This window comes from Schistocerca nitens, chromosome 8 (genome assembly GCF_023898315.1).
Source record: "Schistocerca nitens isolate TAMUIC-IGC-003100 chromosome 8, iqSchNite1.1, whole genome shotgun sequence".
In the NCBI taxonomy this organism is placed as follows: Eukaryota; Metazoa; Arthropoda; class Insecta; order Orthoptera; family Acrididae; genus Schistocerca; species Schistocerca nitens.
In genome coordinates this window covers 52,123,993-52,140,715 of record NC_064621.1, presented here as the reverse complement: position 1 = coordinate 52,140,715, position 16,723 = coordinate 52,123,993, and the positions used below count along the sequence as shown (strand labels likewise).

The following is a 16,723-nucleotide window of genomic DNA, read 5'->3' as shown; positions in this document are numbered from 1 at the left end:
GCACTCAGTAACAGCAGACACTCTTTCGCATGTGTGGGACGAGTTTCGTTACCTCACTGATGTTTGTTGTGCAGCCAATGGTGGTCACATTGAACATTTATCACATTTCTATTGCCATTCCACATTGTATTCATGACACCCTCTACCATTTCTTCTTTGAACTTTTTCAATGCCTTCTGTCATTCTTATTGGTTAAGAATATTATTCCGCACAGCAATACTCCAGAAGAGGACAGACAAAAGTAGCATAGGCTGTCTCTTTGGCAGATCTGTTGCACCTTCTCAGTCTTCTGTCACTAGAAGGTAGTCTTTGGTTCACCTTCTCCACAAGAATTTCTAGCATATTGCAGCCCCGTCAGCAACTGTGATAGACTAATAATTTGAAGAATCAGCCTCAGTTGCGCAATTTTTCTGGTATTTACCAGGTTTTGGCTAAATTAATCTAGCCTTCTTCAGAAGCATAATATTACTATAACCTGCTAGAGTAAGGCACAGTCAACATTAAAATTAAAACCTATAGTACTGTGGTACCATGTCCAATTAAAACTACTTAACTGAAGTCCAGCCCCTGCAGTAACATAGTTGCCACTGCCAATCGACTGTATGGTGAAGAGATGCTGGGGCTGGACTTCAGTTAAGAAGTTTTAATTAGACATGGTACCACGGTACTGTTGTGTTGTTGTGGTCTTCAGTCCTGAGACTGGTTTGATGCAGCTCTCCATGCTACTCTATCCTGTGCAAGCTTCTTCATCTCCCAGTACCTACTGCAACCTACATCCTTCTGAATCTGCTTAGTGTATTGATCTCTTGGTCTCCCTCTACGATTTTTACCCTCCACGCTGCCCTCCAATGCTAAATTTGTGATCCCTTCATGCCTCAATACATGTCCTACCAACCGATCCCTTCTTCTAGTCAAGTTGTGCCACAAACTTCTCTTCTCTCCAATCCTATTCAATACCTCCTCATTAGTTACGAGATCTACCCACCTTATCTTCAGCATTCTTCTGTAGCACCACATTTCAAAAGCTTCGATTCTCTTCTTGTCCAAACTGGTTATCGTTCATGTTTCACTTCCATACATGGCTACACTCCATACAAATACTTTCAGAAACGACTTCCTGACACTTAAATCTATACTCGATGTTACCAAATTTCTCTTCTTCAGAAACGATTTCCTTGCCATTGCCAGTCTACATTTTATATCCTCTCTACTTCGACCATCATCAGTTATTTTGCTCCCTAAATAGCAAAACTCCTTAAACTACTTTAAGTGTCTCATTTCCTAATCTAATCCCCTCAGCATCACCCGATTTAATTTGACTACATTCCATTATCCTCGTTTTGCTTTTGTTGATGTTCATCTTATATCCCCCTTTAAGACACTGTCCATTCCGTTCAACTGCTCTTCCAAGTCTTTTGCTGTCTCTGACAGAATTACAATGTCATCGGCGAACCTCAAAGTTTTTACTTCTCCTCCATGAATTTTAATACCTACTCCGAATTTTTCTTTTGTTTCCTTTACTGCTTGCTCAATATACAGATTGAATAACATCGGGGAGAGGCTACAACCCTGTCTCACTCCTTTCCCAACCACTGCTTCCCTTTCATGTCCCTCGACTCTTATAACTGCCATCTGGTTTCTGTACAAATTGTAAATAGCCTTTCGCTCCCTGTATTTTACCCCTGCCACCTTCAGAATTTGAAAGAGAGTATTCCAGTTAACATTGTCAAAAGCTTTCTCTAAGTCTACAAATGCTAGAAACGTAGGTTTGCCTTTTCTTAATCTTCCTTCTAAGATAAGTCGTAAGGTTAGTATTGCCTCACGTGTTCCAACATTTCTACGGAATCAAAACTGATCTTCCCCGAGGTCCGCTTCTAGCAGTTTTTCCATTCGTCTGTAAAGAATTCGCGTTAGTATTTTGCAGCTGTGACTTATTAAACTGATAGTTCGGTAATTTTCACATCTGTCAACACCTGCTTTCTTTGGTATTGGAATTATTATATTCTTCTTGAAGTCTGTGGGTATTTCGCCTGTCTCATACATCTTGCTCACCAGATGGTAGACTTTTGTCATGACTGGCTCTCCCAAGGCCATCAGTAGTTCTAATGGAATGTTGTCTACTCCCGGGGCCTTGTTTCGACTCAGGTCTTTCAGTGCTCTGTCAAACTCTTTACGCAGTATCTTATCTCCCATTTCGTCTTCGTCTACATCCTCTTCCATTTCCATAATATTGTCCTCAAGTACATCGCCCTTGTATAAACCCTCTATATACTCCTTCCACCTTTCTGCCTTCCCTTCTTTGCTTAGAACTGGGTTTCCATCTGAGCTCTTGATATTCATACAAGTGGCTCTCTTCTCTCCAAAGGTCTCTTTAATTTTCCTGTAGGCAGTATCTATCTTACTCCTAGTGAGACAAGCCTCTATATCCTTACATTTGTCCTCTAGCCATCCCTGCTTAGCCATTTTGCACTTCCTGTCGATCTCATTTTGAGACGTTTGTATTCCTTTTCACCTGCTTCATTCACTGCATTTTTATATTTTCTCCTTTCATCAATTAAATTCAATATTTTTTCTGTTACCCAAGGATTTCTATTAGCCCTCGCCTTTTTACCTACTTGATCGTGTGCTGCCTTCACTACTTCATCCCTCAGAGCTACCCATTCTTCTTCTACTGTATTTCTTTCCCCCATTCCTGTCAATTGTTCCCTTATGCTCTCCCTGAAACACTCTACAACCTCTGGTTCTTTCAGTTTATCCAGGTCCCATCTCCTTAAATTCCCACCTTTTTGCAGTTTCTTCAGTTTCAATCTGCAGTTCATAACCAATAGATTGTGGTCAGAATCCACATCTGACCCTGGAAATGTCTTACAATTTAAAACCTGGTTCCTAAATCTCTGTCTTACCATTATATAATCTATCTGATACCTTTTAGTATCTCCAGGATTCTTCCAGGTATACAACCTTCTTTTATGATTCTTGAACCAAGTGTTAGCTATGATTAAGTTATGCTCTGTGTAAAATTCTTCCAGACGGCTTCCTCTTTCATTTTTCTCCCCCAATCCATATTCACCCACTATGTTTCCTTCTCTCCCTTTTACTACTCTCGAATTCCAGTCACCCATGACTATTAAATTTTCGTCTCCCTTCACTACCTGAAAAATTTCTTTTATCTCGTCAGACATTTCATCAATTTCTTCATCATCTGCAGAGCTAGTTGGCATATAAACTTGTACTACTGTAGTAGGCATGGGCTTTGTGTCTATCTTGGCCACAATAATGCGTTCACTATGCTGTTTGCAGTACCCGCACTCCTATTTTTTTATTCATTATTAAACCTACTCCTGCATTACCCCTATTTGATTTTGTATTTATAACCCTGTAGTCACCTGACCAGAAGTCTTGTTCCTCCTGCCACCGAACTTCACTAATTCCCACTATATCTAACTTTAACCTATCCATTTCCCTTTTTAAATTTTCTAACCTACCTGCCCCATTAAGGGATCTGACATTCTACGCTCCGATCCGTAGAATGCCAGTTTTCTTTCTCCTGATAACGACGTCCTCTTGAGTAGTCCCCGCCCGGAGATCCGAATGGGGGACTATTTTACCTCCGGAATATTTTACCCAAGAGGACGCCATCATCATTTAATCATACAGTAAAGCTGCATGTCCTCGGGAAAAATTACGGCTGTAGTTTCCCCTTGCTTTCAGCCGTACCTATAGTACCACGGTACTATAGGTTTCAATTTTAATGTTGACTGTGCCTTACTCTGGCATGTTATAATAATTTTATGCTTGTGAAGAAGGCTAGATTAATTTAGCTGAAACCTGGTAAAGATCATAAATTTTCGCTACTGAGGCTGATTCTTCAAAATATTCTTCACAAGATTTTCTATGTGGTGGTTCCAATTTAAGTTGTTCTTAACTGTAATTCCTAGGAATTTTATTACATCAACAACCACTGAATTCATGTGATTTACCGTGTAACTGAAATTTAATGGATTTTCTCAGTATTCATGTACGAGACCTCTCATTTTTTATAGTTTAGGGTCAGTTGCCCCTTTTCGCACTATGCAGATATCTTGTGTAACTCATTCTGCAATTAGTTTTTATTTTCTGATGACTTTACTACATGGTAAATTACGCATTATCTGCTCAGGGTTTCTCCTAGATAATTTATATAGATTACGAACATCCTTGGTGAAGCACAGAAGTCTGTTTCACTCTACAACTTCCTCTCTATTTCTACGAACTGTGAACTTTCTGACAGGAAATCACAAATCTCTTCACACAACTGAGATGATACTCCATAGACACACAATTTGATTAGAAGAGGCTTGTGAAGAATGGTGCCAAGAACTTCCTGGAAATCTAGAAATATGGAATCAACTTATGATCCCTGTCAATAGCACCCATTACTTTGGGTGAATAAAGAGCTAGTTATGCTTCACAAGAATGATGTTTCCTGAACCCAAGTTGGTTATGTGATACACTTTTCTTTGAAGTGCTTCATTATAACCCTACACGGTATATGTTCAAAAATCCTAATGCAAATCAATGCCAAAGATACTACTACTACTACTACTACTACTCCTACTATAATAATACTGGGTATGTTTGGCCACCACTGGATAAGCAGAACTTTATGATTCAATGCTCTGAGTTTCCCAGTTTCCCTGCAGCTCTAAATGTTCCTTCATGAATTTTTCTTTCTTTCTTTCTTTCTTCACCCCACTTTGTTCCCATTTCCTTTGTAGTCCCACTCCCTGGATGCACTTCTCATCTCTCAATTTTTTGTCCATACAGGTTGGTCTATACTTCTGGGGAGTTTATATGGGTTCTTCCTAGATCTTTTCTGACTCATGGAATCCAAAGTATAGTCTTCTGTCCTGTCAATCTGTCTGTATTAAAATTTTGTAGTTAAGTATTGTTGCTGGTAGGGAGTGAATGGGCCCACAAAATTTTAATCTTCTCTTTGCAATACCTGTGTTGAAGTTTTCTGTTGTTTCCTGGATCATCAGTCAATAGCCATTTTCTGTTTTATTGGGGCAAGAGTCTTCCTCATAATTTTATGTTACTCTTTCTTCAGGAGGTTATCCACATTGCCTTTTATGAATGGCGAGAGAGTGACAAACATACATGGCTTTTGGTTTGCTAACTGTTTTGTTGCCTTATTTTGGTATGTGTGGAGAAACTTTTTCTGTAGGCGTATTGAGTTCTTCTGCAGGCCATCTTTAGTCGCTTTAGACAAATTCTCTGTGCTATTTCTTCTTCCCCATTAGGTTCCAGGATCCCACCAACATACTGTAAGTAAAGGACTCTGTTTGACCACAGTTTGTATAAAATGTTTGAGTTTTGAGCATCTGAAGCTTTTTTGTTTTTTTAAAGGAAATTTGAAAGCTAACTTTATTCTTTGACGGTTTCTATCTGATTAGAATGGACTCGTCATTTGTTGGTATGGCCAGGTCATCTGCAAAGGCTAGGAATACCATTTTGTAACATTTTTCTGTTGCTCTAGTTGTATGGGTTTTGAATAGCTTTGAATTTTCAATTACTTAACTCACTGCGTGAAGAGTTTGACAGAGCACTGAAAGACCTGAGTCGAAACAAGGCCCCGGGAGTAGACAACATTCCATTAGAACTACTGATGGCCTTGGGAGAGCCAGTCATGACAAAAGTCTACCATCTGGTGAGCAAGATGTATGAGACAGGCGAAATACCCACAGACTTCAAGAAGAATATAATAATTCCAATACCAAAGAAAGCAGGTGTTGACAGATGTGAAAATTACCGAACTATCAGTTTAATAAGTCACAGCTGCAAAATACTAACGCGAATTCTTTACAGACGAATGGAAAAACTGCTAGAAGCGGACCTCGGGGAAGATCAGTTTGGATTCCGTAGAAATGTTGGAACACGTGAGGCAATACTAACCTTACGACTTATCTTAGAAGAAAGATTAAGAAAAGGCAAACCTACGTTTCTAGCATTTGTAGACTTAGAGAAAGCTTTTGACAATGTTAACTGGAATACTCTCTTTCAAATTCTGAAGGTGGCAGGGGTAAAATACAGGGAGCGAAAGGCTATTTACAATTTGTACAGAAACCAGATGGCAGTTATAAGAGTCGAGGGACATGAAAGGGAAGCAGTGGTTGGGAAAGGAGTGAGACAGGGTTGTAGCCTCTCCCTGATGTTATTCAATCTGTATATTGAGCAAGCAGTAAAGGAAACAAAAGAAAAATTCGGAGTAGGTATTAAAATTCATGGAGAAGAAGTAAAAACTTTGAGGTTCGCCGATGACATTGTAATTCTGTCAGAGACAGCAGAGGACTTGGAAGAGCAGTTGAACAGAATGGACAGTGTCTTGAAAGGAGGATATACGATGAACATCAACAAAAGCAAAACGAGGATAATGGAATGTAGTCAAATTAAATCGGGTGATGCTGAGGGGATTAGATTAGGAAATGAGACACTTGAAGTAGTAAAGGAGTTTTGCTATTTAGGGAGTAAAATAACTGATGATGGTCGAAGTAGAGAGGATATAAAATGTAGACTGGCAATGGCAAGGAAATTGTTTCTGAAGAAGAGAAATTTGTTAACATCGAGTATAGATATAAGTGTCAGGAAGTCGTTTCTGAAAGTATTTATATGGAGTGTAGCCATGTATGGAAGTGAAACATGGACGATAACCAGTTTGGACAAGAAGAGAATAGAAGCTTTCGAAATGTGGTGCTACAGAAGAATGCTGAAGATCAGGTGGGTAGATCACGTAACTAATGAGGAGGTATTGAATAGGATTGGGGAGAAGAGAAGTTTGTGGCACAACTTGACTAGAAGAAGGGATCGGTTGGTGGGACATGTTTTGAGGCATCAAGGGATCACAAATTTAGCATTGGAGGGCAGCGTGGAGGGTAAAAATCGTAGAGGGAGTCCAAGAGATCAATACACTAAGCAGATTCAGAAGGATGTGGGTTGCAGTGGGTACTGGGAGATGAGGAGGCTTGCACAGGATAGAGTGGCATGGAGAGCTGCATCGGACCAGTCTCAGGACTGAGGACCACAACAACAACAACAACAACAACAACAACAACAACAACAACTCTTGGATAATTGCATCCAGAACAATATAAAAGAGGCTGCAGACAGAATGTTGCACTTGCTAGCTGGTAATGACCAAAACAGGATCAGATGTTCCTCCCATGAATTTTACTTTAGAACTCTGGTTGGTGAATGTATGTTTGTTTAGTTACAATTTCTTAAAATCAAGTTATATTTTTCGACAATGGGAAAGAGTCTGGTTGTTGATTGAATCTTATGATTTATCGTTGTCGTCATCATCATTATATCTCGTTGAATCAGGTGTACTGCCGGTGGTCTGTGTTTTTCTAACACAACATTTCGACACTGTACCTCAGCGTCTTCATCACGTGTTTCCTGTAACTGAACGACAGGCTGACCGTGTCCCATATTTATGTCTGGATAGTGTCTGGCGTTCCCTATGCCATCTGCTCCCGCTGCGAACGTGTCGGTTGGTCGTCAGGTGTTCCGTCTTCCGTCCATGCCCGATTCCGCTCTTTTCCCTGGTGGCGGCCATTTCACTGTGTACCCTACTAGGTCCGCGCCCACCATGCACGTTCCTAGCACTGTCGACAGGCTGCGTTGCCTGTTGGTGACCGTTTCAACTTTCTCCAGCGCGACCATGTCAGTTGGTCGCCAGGTTTTCATCTTCCATTCGCGCCCGCTTCAGCAGAAGTGGGCGCGGACGGAAGATGGAACATCTGGCGACCAACCGACATGGTCTAGTGGGAGTGGATGGTGTAGGGAACGTCAGACACCACCCAGACATAAATACGGGACACGGTCAGCCTGTGTTTCAGTCACAGGAAGCACCTGATGAAGACTCTGCGGTACGACGTCGAAATATTGTGTTAGAAAAACATAGACCACCTGCAGTACACTCGATTCAATGATATGTCATTTTTTATTTTTATTTATATTAGTATTATTATTGCTGCAGCTGTTGCTTCTGCAACTGCAGCAGCAGATGTCTGAGCCATGCCATAAGAGTTGGCTAACAGTAAAATTTGGCACCAGTTTTTGCCACACGTGCCTCTGCAAGTGACTGAGATAACTTAGCAAAAAAATGATGTTTTATCTTAGCTGGTAAAGCACTGTACAAGTGTTACCACAGTACTACAACAACTCACCAAGTGATGCAGCATGCAACAAACAATTTCCATCTCCAGACGTAGCAAGTGGCCACAGAGACTGACATGCTCCAAGCTCAACCCACCAATTAAGTCTACCAGCAGATTCCAAAGACTGTAGGGTTGATGTTTCAATCAGATCCTTTTCCAAAAATGTACGGAAATCTTCTGTGGAAAAAAAAAAATTGAAAAAGTTTTGGATGTAATTATTTTTACAGACAATAATATTATGTGAAGTTTATCAATAAACACATTACAGCAGTGACCTTCCCTTCCTTTCGAACATATACCCGCTCTACTCCAAGGTAGGAATTAATAGCCTGGTTCAAAATGTTAGAACAGTGCCATTTACTTTTACACTTCTCTATTCAAAGTACTAAATTATTCACTAACAAGCACTGACTACTGACAAGGGAACCTCCCCATCGCACCCCCCTCAGATTTAGTTATAAGTTGGCACAGTGGATAGGCCTTGATAAACTGAACACATATCAATTGAGAAAACAGGAAGAAGCTGTGTGGAACTGTGAAAAAAATAAGCAAAATATACAAACTGAGTAGTCCATGGGTCACATAGGCAACATCATGCACGATGTGAGCTCAGAAGCGCCGTGGTCCCGTGGTAGCGTGAGCAGCTGCTGAACGAGAGGTCCTTGGTTCAAGTCTTCCCTGGAGTGAAAATTTTACTTTATTTATTTTTGCATAGTTATTATCTGTCCGTTCGTTCATTGACGTCTCTGTTCACAGTAAAAAGTTTAGTGTCTGTGTTTTGCGACCGCATCGCAAAACCGTGCGATTAGTAGACGAAAGGACGTGCCTCTCCAATGGGAACCGAAAACATTTGATCGTAAGGTCATAGGTCAACCGATTCCTCCACAGGAAAACACATCTGATATATTCTATACGACACTGGTGAAGGCATGTGCACCACATGACAGGAATATGTTGTCGACCCACCCAACTTGTACACTTGGTGATTCTTCTACCTTGCCCGATTTAGGTTTTCTTGTGGATGTGATAATCACTCCCAAAAAAGTGATGAAAACATAAGAGTTTGTCACATAAACTGAAAATAAAAAACAAAAATTTTCACTCAATGGAAGATTTGAACCAAGGACCTTTCATTCCGCAGCTGCTCACGTTACCACGAGACCATGGCGCTCCTGCGATCCTATTGTCCTTGATGTTGTATATGTTACCATGGACTACTCAGTTTGTATATTTAGCTTATTTTTTCACAGTTCCACACAACTTCTTCCTGTTTTCTCAATTGATCTGTGTTCAGTTTTTCAAGGCCTATCCACTGTGCCAACTTATAACTAAATCTGAGGGGGGTGCGATGGGGAGGTTCCCTTGTGAGTGTCAGGAAGTCTGTTCTAAAAGTATTTACCAGGAGTGTAGCCTTATTTAGAAGTGACATGTGGATTATAAACAAAACAGACAAGAAGAGAAGATAAGGTTTTGAAATGTGGTGCTGTAGAAGAATGCTGCAAGATCAGAGGGTAGATCAAGCAACTAGCAAAGAAGTCATCACACACTGATCTGGGTAGGAAAGACCTCTATAGCACTACCCGTTTGCTTTAACCCTGAATATAAAAATGGTGAACATAAATCACGCACTGAATCCCAGTGACTCATAACCTAACAAGAATTATATTCTCGTGTCATCACAATCCGACTGTCACCTTTCAACATAATGTAAACCACAGGTTACTCTACAGGTAAACCTACTGGATTAACTGAAGCAATCAATATCACTCTCAACCAAACTGTAGCCTTTCAACAACCTAACACAGGCCTCGGGCTGCACTAAAGATCAATGTCACAACAAACTACACTCCAGAAACTAATATAACTTAGATGAAAGACATACTGTCAATTTTCTTCTCTCTCTCTCTCTCTCTCTCTCTCTCTCTCTCTCTCTTTCTCTGCACATATATCATTATTACATGAAACAATATTATATTTTGATATAGGGTAACAATTATTGAACTATGTGAAATAATATAGTCATAACTTCTGAAAGGTTTGCATTAGGACATTTAAATTGCACAGTTGACCGTGGGGCACGATGGGAATTAGTATGTGCATATATGGTTCGGTTTAGCGACAAAGCCCACTTTAATTTGGATGGGTTTGTCAATAAGCAAAATGGGCACATTCGTGGGACTGAGAATCCACATTTAGGATTGAGAAGTTTCTTCACCCTCAATGGGCGATTGTGTGGTGTGCAACGATCCAGTGATGGACTAATCGATGCAATATTTCATGATGGCATGGTGAATAACCAATAGTATGTGAATGTTTTGCAAGATGATTCCATCCCCATTATCCAAAGTGACCCTGATTACAAGATCAAAGCAGGAGAGTGTTTGATGTCCTGGAAGAGCATTTTAGGAACCTCATTCTGGCTCTGGGATATCCCGAGGCCACTGGCATTGAGCCTCAATTGGCCACCATATTCTACAGATCGAACACATGAGACTCATTTTTGTGAGGCTAAATTAAAGATATGGTGTACGAGCTGGAAACAGCCATTCAGGAAGTCATCGACAGCATCAATGCTCCGACATTTCAGTGGGTCATGCACCATATCGACGCCAAGGATGCCAGGCATATAGAACATGTCACAACCTAGATCTAAATATCTGTAGTGAAGTTTACATGTTGAATATAGTGTGTGCATGTCATAGGTTGTAACTAATTTCTGTTTTTTCATATAGTTCAATAATTGTCACCCTCTCTGAAGCTGACATCTAGTATCAGTATGTTCAGTTTGTCACCACAGCCAAAATTCAATGTACTGTTTGTTCTGTCTGCACACAGGATGGCACACTCCCGAACGTCATTACATCACAGGCCAAAACAGATGTCCAGTATAGGTTTGTTTCAATCTACCCTCTTACACAATAATCGAAAGCCTACAATAGGGCACTGATGGCATCAGCCAGCTCCTATCATCAGTTGCATTTTACCTGCTAGAGATCCAGATTTATTACTAATTTTCAAACAGTGAAGTGTTTTCATACCAGGATACACTGTCAAATCCGGCAAAGTGAAAGTGCATACAGGTGTCTCGATGAAAAACTGATTAACGTTGCAAACTGCAGTATCTCCAAACTCGTGAGCAATATCTGAGCGGGCACGCGAGACCAACTTCACATTGTCCGTTGCTCTTGAGATTCCTCTTGAAAGTTTCTTCACTGGAACAGAAATTGAAGCACAGCACGTAAAAGATATTCATATCTATATCTTCTGCCAGAAATATGGAAGCGTCCAATCCCACCCGTCGGCTTTGACCCATGACGTCACAAATATGGCGGAAACGACCATAAACGACAATTCCAATATGGCGGATATAAAATCGTTGCATACGTATCATAAAGACGAAAATACATTGAAAAACAAACACCCCCCCCCCCCCCCCACACACACACACACACACACACACACACACACACACACACACACACACACGTTTCACTAAATACCCAATGACTAACGGGACAAGCATGGGAAATTGGGGTTTTTTTGGTGGGGAGAAACTAAATATAAACAAATTTAGCCACCCACCCCCATACAAAACCACGCAAAATGACGAAAAAAAATCTACATCACAAAACTCACCAAATACCACAAAACACAATATTATTTGGAATCGGACACTTCCCTTGACCTATATAGGTCTACAGCAGCTCCCGATCCCATAAATTGGGATCGAACACCTCCCTTGACCTATATAGCTCAACAGCAGCTCCCGATCCCATCTCCCAATACAAAAACCAAAATGCACCGCCAAACATTACGAACAAACACTTCCCTTGACCTACACAGATCTACAGCAGCTCCCGATCCCATAAATTGGGATCAAACACTTCCCTTGACCTATACAGCTCAACAGCAGCTCCCGATCCCATCTCCCATTACAAAAACCAACATACTCCACCAAACATTGAGACTGAACACTTCCCTCCAACTATATAGCTCAACAGCAGCCTCCAATCCCATAAATTAGGATCGACCACTACCCTTGACCTATGTAACTCAAAAACATCTCCCAATACCAATACCAACCTTCACAGCCACAAATTTCATTTAAACACTTCCCTATACCACAATACACAACACATACGCCAATAACAAACAAATGAGAACTTACCGAAAGAAAGTTGCAGCCCCACAAACTAGATTGGCCACCACAAACACACACGCAAACACACACGCAAACACACACGCAAACACACACGCAAACACACACAAACCAACGAAAAAATACTAAACCAAAATAAAAACCCAACCCACCCGCACCTCAACCCCCTCTCCCCCCCACCCACCTTAAGAAATACTATACAACAAAATAAACCACCCACCCCACCCTGAGCCACAGCCACCCACCCACCCACCTACCCAGACCACCCTAACTAACAACTTTCGGCCTATACATTTTACCCACAGCCCTTAAGAAAACCCGAAAAATACAATAGCCCTCTGGGACACTCTTCCGCCAACAGTACTCATCTAAATGAGACTGAAGGTTGGAACAGCGCCTCTTCCCCCTCCCAAGAACTGACTTAACCGCCCCCCACATCCCCTCTATTGTATTAGTACAAGCCCCTATCTCATAATTCTTAAACTCTAAACTATGGTTCACTACTAAATGATTAAATCCCCTCTCACCCAACCCCCTATAAGAAGAAAAAGCATCAAAAACTATTGTGGACCCCGGCTCTATATATTCCTCAATTAACCCCACTAATTCAGCCTTGGACCTCCCTTCCACAACCCTAAAAACACATTCAGAACCCCCCCCCCCCGGAACAACACCCCCCCACACCCAAAGACCAGCCACAGGCACCCCCTCCCATACATCCTTTTCCCAAACTGTGACTCTTCCACCTCCACAACAACCCCATGCCCCCCAACTTACCCCTGTACTTAATAAATTCCAAACACACTTCATGACAAAAGGAATACCAATCTAAAACGCTCCTCTCACTCACACCAGTCTCATGCGTGCAAAAACTCTGTGGGGATCTATAACAAAAATAATATGTAACAAGCACAATCTCACGCATGCCCAACCTAGACTTCTCGAACCAGGTACCGCGCCGTATGGAACGCCATATGTCGTCTTTGCGACAGCGCCACATATAACCATCCCTGGTCTGAGAGGCCGGAACTTTAACCAATTTCATTGGTTCACAGCACACACTGCACTTCACCACCTCGGCAATTAAGCCAAAAAGCTGTAGGAACTTAATCAGCTCTAAAGCTGTGTCCCCCATCATAGCCCTCAACCGAGAACTATTGATCTTTCATAGCCATTCCTGAACAAAAAACCACAACCGATTAAACTTAATAACAAAACCACCCAACGTACAGCAATCATCACTACATTAACCTTCAAACAAAACCACAAAACCGTTAACTCACTGATACAAATTCCGCTTCAAAAATACGCAAGCAGCACTCGCCACTGAGCAACAGCAAACTGAGCCCAATATACCAAACGAAAACCCTGAACATACCACCAGAGGGCACAACAAACCACAACACGACGACATCTATAAACACGCCACACTCACAAACCAAACTCTACGCCGTAATGACATCACACACCACAACACCCTTACGTCACAGGTCAAAGCCGACGCGTGAGATCGGACGCTTCTGTTGACCCCTTCTGCCTGACCAAAAGGTGTAGTACGTAAAATCATAGAATATAAGGTACTAAGTACTGACTTCTTTTTATTATATTCTATGAGTTAAAGAAATAAATACAAAATAATAATAGTTTACATTTAGTTACCAGATAAAGTGAACTTTAATAGTTCTAATTAAAAACAATTTCGAATCATGTTATAAGGTAAACAGGGCAACTGAGAGCACCAGAAGACTGCATTTCTATCAAACTTAATGAAATGTTTGTTAACATAAAGTCAGAAGTAGAAAATCTTTTTAATAAACATTTTAAGAGTTCTAGAGGAAATGGGAGCCAGCTGTTCATTAGAAAATGCAATGTTGTACATGGAAGAAGCAATACCTACACAATTTGACAGAATTACTCAACCCACCTTGTCTAGTGAAATTAAGAAAACAACAAATTCACTCAAAAGTAAAAGCTCGCAAGGAACTGATTGCATTTCCAACAGAACACTAAAAGGTTGTTCCCAACAGATAAGTAGGAGTCTCAGCCACATGTTGTAGCTCACTGAAGTGGGGTTTTCTGACTAGAATGAAATATGCTATTGTTAAATCACTGCAGAAAAAAGGGGGGTTGGTCTGATGCTCACACCACCCAGTCTCACTTCCGAGAGCTTTACCCAAAATTCTTGAAAAAGTAATTTCAACAGAAAATGCTATATATGCCTTCACTGATAAAATATTAAATGCTCTGAATAACCAAACATCACCCATTGGGAATTTTTGTGATCTGTCAAAAGACTTGACTGTGTCAATCATGAAATTCTTCTAAATCAGGTAAGCATTGTGATATGAGAGGGACAGTGCACAAAAAAAGTTAAATTCATATTCAACTGGAAGAATGCAGAAGGTTGAAATTAACAGTGTCCTCTAACTGGGGAGACTGAACAGAAGAAGTCTGTTGCTAAGGCAGAATATTCAAAATTTTTGGTTGTGTGCACTGATGAGAAATTCAACTGGAAGAAACACATTGATGATCTGCTGAAACATTTAGGTTCAGCTACTTATGCTACTAGAGTTATAGCAAATTTTGATGACAAACACATCAGTAAATTAGCCTACTAAGCCCGTTTTCATTCACTGCTTTTCTATAGCAATCATATACTTTGGGATAATTTATCATAAAGAGAAAAAGTATTCATTGCACAAAAGCTTGTAATCAGAAAAATAGCTAGAGCCCACTCAAGATCACCTTGCAGACAATTATTTAAGAAACATGGGATATTCATAGTGCCTTCACAATACATATATCCACTCATGAAATTAGTTATTAATAACCTATCCTAATTCAAATATAATAAAGCGCATAGCATCTATGGAACAATTATTAATTTAATATCTACTACACTCACTGGTAAAAACACGATTTGTCTCTTAACTGAAGACATATCAGCAAAATGAAAATAAGTGGGTAAAAGTTACATATTGGACCCCCTCCCCCTCACATTTTTCAATGTGGCACGGATGTAAACCTTAGGCTTCACTACCAGTCAATTTGTTATCACAACCAGATTTCCTAACTTACACCTCAGGCTGTGCTACAGATTGATCTGTCAACACAACCAAGATTTCAAGAAAGGGGGGAGGGGGGAATCCAATAACAACTTTACCCCATAATTGGTTAAAAAAGGGTTAGAAGTTACAAATGTACAGTTTAAGCACACACTTACTGAATAGTTACAAGAAATACAGTAGGCCTATAAGAAATTCAGTACATGAATGAATATGAAAAAATTACTCTTACAGTCAGCTAAATCAACAGCAGGAGTTTTGCGGAGTGTTGGTCGGATGTTGCCATTTTCTTCCCAAGTAGTTCTAACACTGCCCCCATTTTCCAGAAAGAGCTCAATAGCATTTTTCAAATCCCAGCCACTGGCTTGCAAGCAGGTTATTGCTGTTTCTGTATCGCTGCTTGTGTTTGACATAAACTGTGAAATTAGTTGCGACTCCATTCCCCATCTGCAAACGAGAATATTATTTCAAATTAAACATACTCTATGAAAAACGGAATGAAGAAAAGACTCAAAAGAGCAGGAAGGAGTTCCACTGGCTATCTTAATCTGAAAGACAATCTAGTGGTATAAACAGGCGCTTAAAATAGTACAAGACTACCCTGTCTGACCGGGCAAACGCGCATTTAATATCAAAGTTACAGGACGGAACTTAGTCTTTAGGGACAGGTCTTTACAAACAATGTGTCGAAGTGAGACCACACGGGTAAAATTATTCAGAAGCATTTTCATATTAGAACTTGTAAATTGAGTCACTTATCATGCGCTAGTATACCCATTAAACGGCAGACATAAAAAAAACTATCAAAAGTGTACTCCCTAGTACAGTTTAAAATACTACTGTACTGCAACGGTTTTACATAGACCTATATTTTGAACTGTGCTGGCTTTGTATCCTTTACTGCGTAACAGCACCTGGTAAAATTCAGTTTTAGATACAAACTTTAACGACAGGTTCATAACCAATACGTGAATTTAATTCAAAATCGAAAATAGCTGACAACAGTCATTTCACGTCCTCGGCTACAATATTGAATTAACTTTTTAGAAACAAACTCACGGGAGCCTGACGTTGTGGACGTATTCCTTGGGTTTTTGCGCTTCCGTCTGCTCAAGTCTTTCGTACTGTCAAGCTCGTTCCGTATATAAATCATTACAACTTTAATACCTTCGTTAAATGGTAAAGTAACCTTGGGCCAAACAGGTCAAGACGAAAACAACGTGAGATGGAAAACAATTAGTACCAGTTCTGCCAATATATAAAAAGAAATGTACGAAAATCATGTCATATTTTGATGTGCA

At 40.4% G+C, this 16,723-nt stretch overlaps 1 protein-coding gene across 3 annotated transcripts in view; it reads right to left on the bottom strand.

The window, feature by feature from the left end:
- LOC126198985 (OTU domain-containing protein 7B-like) overlaps positions 1-16,631 on the bottom strand; it is an 86,087-nt gene extending 69,456 nt beyond the window's left edge. For 2 of the 3 annotated variants that reach the window (XM_049935652.1, XM_049935654.1), the window contains exons 1-4: positions 16,482-16,621; positions 15,655-15,869; positions 11,237-11,410; positions 8,208-8,375 (exon numbers count right to left, since the gene is read on the bottom strand). In XM_049935652.1, the coding sequence (XP_049791609.1) occupies positions 8,208-8,375; positions 11,237-11,410; positions 15,655-15,862 (550 nt within the window). In that variant the 5' untranslated portion in view covers positions 15,863-15,869; positions 16,482-16,621. Of the gene's footprint in view, positions 1-8,207; positions 8,376-11,236; positions 11,411-15,654; positions 15,870-16,481 lie in introns of all 3 variants that reach the window. The other variant, XM_049935653.1, reaches the window with a different exon arrangement.
- Between the last annotated feature and the right edge of the window lie 92 nt (positions 16,632-16,723).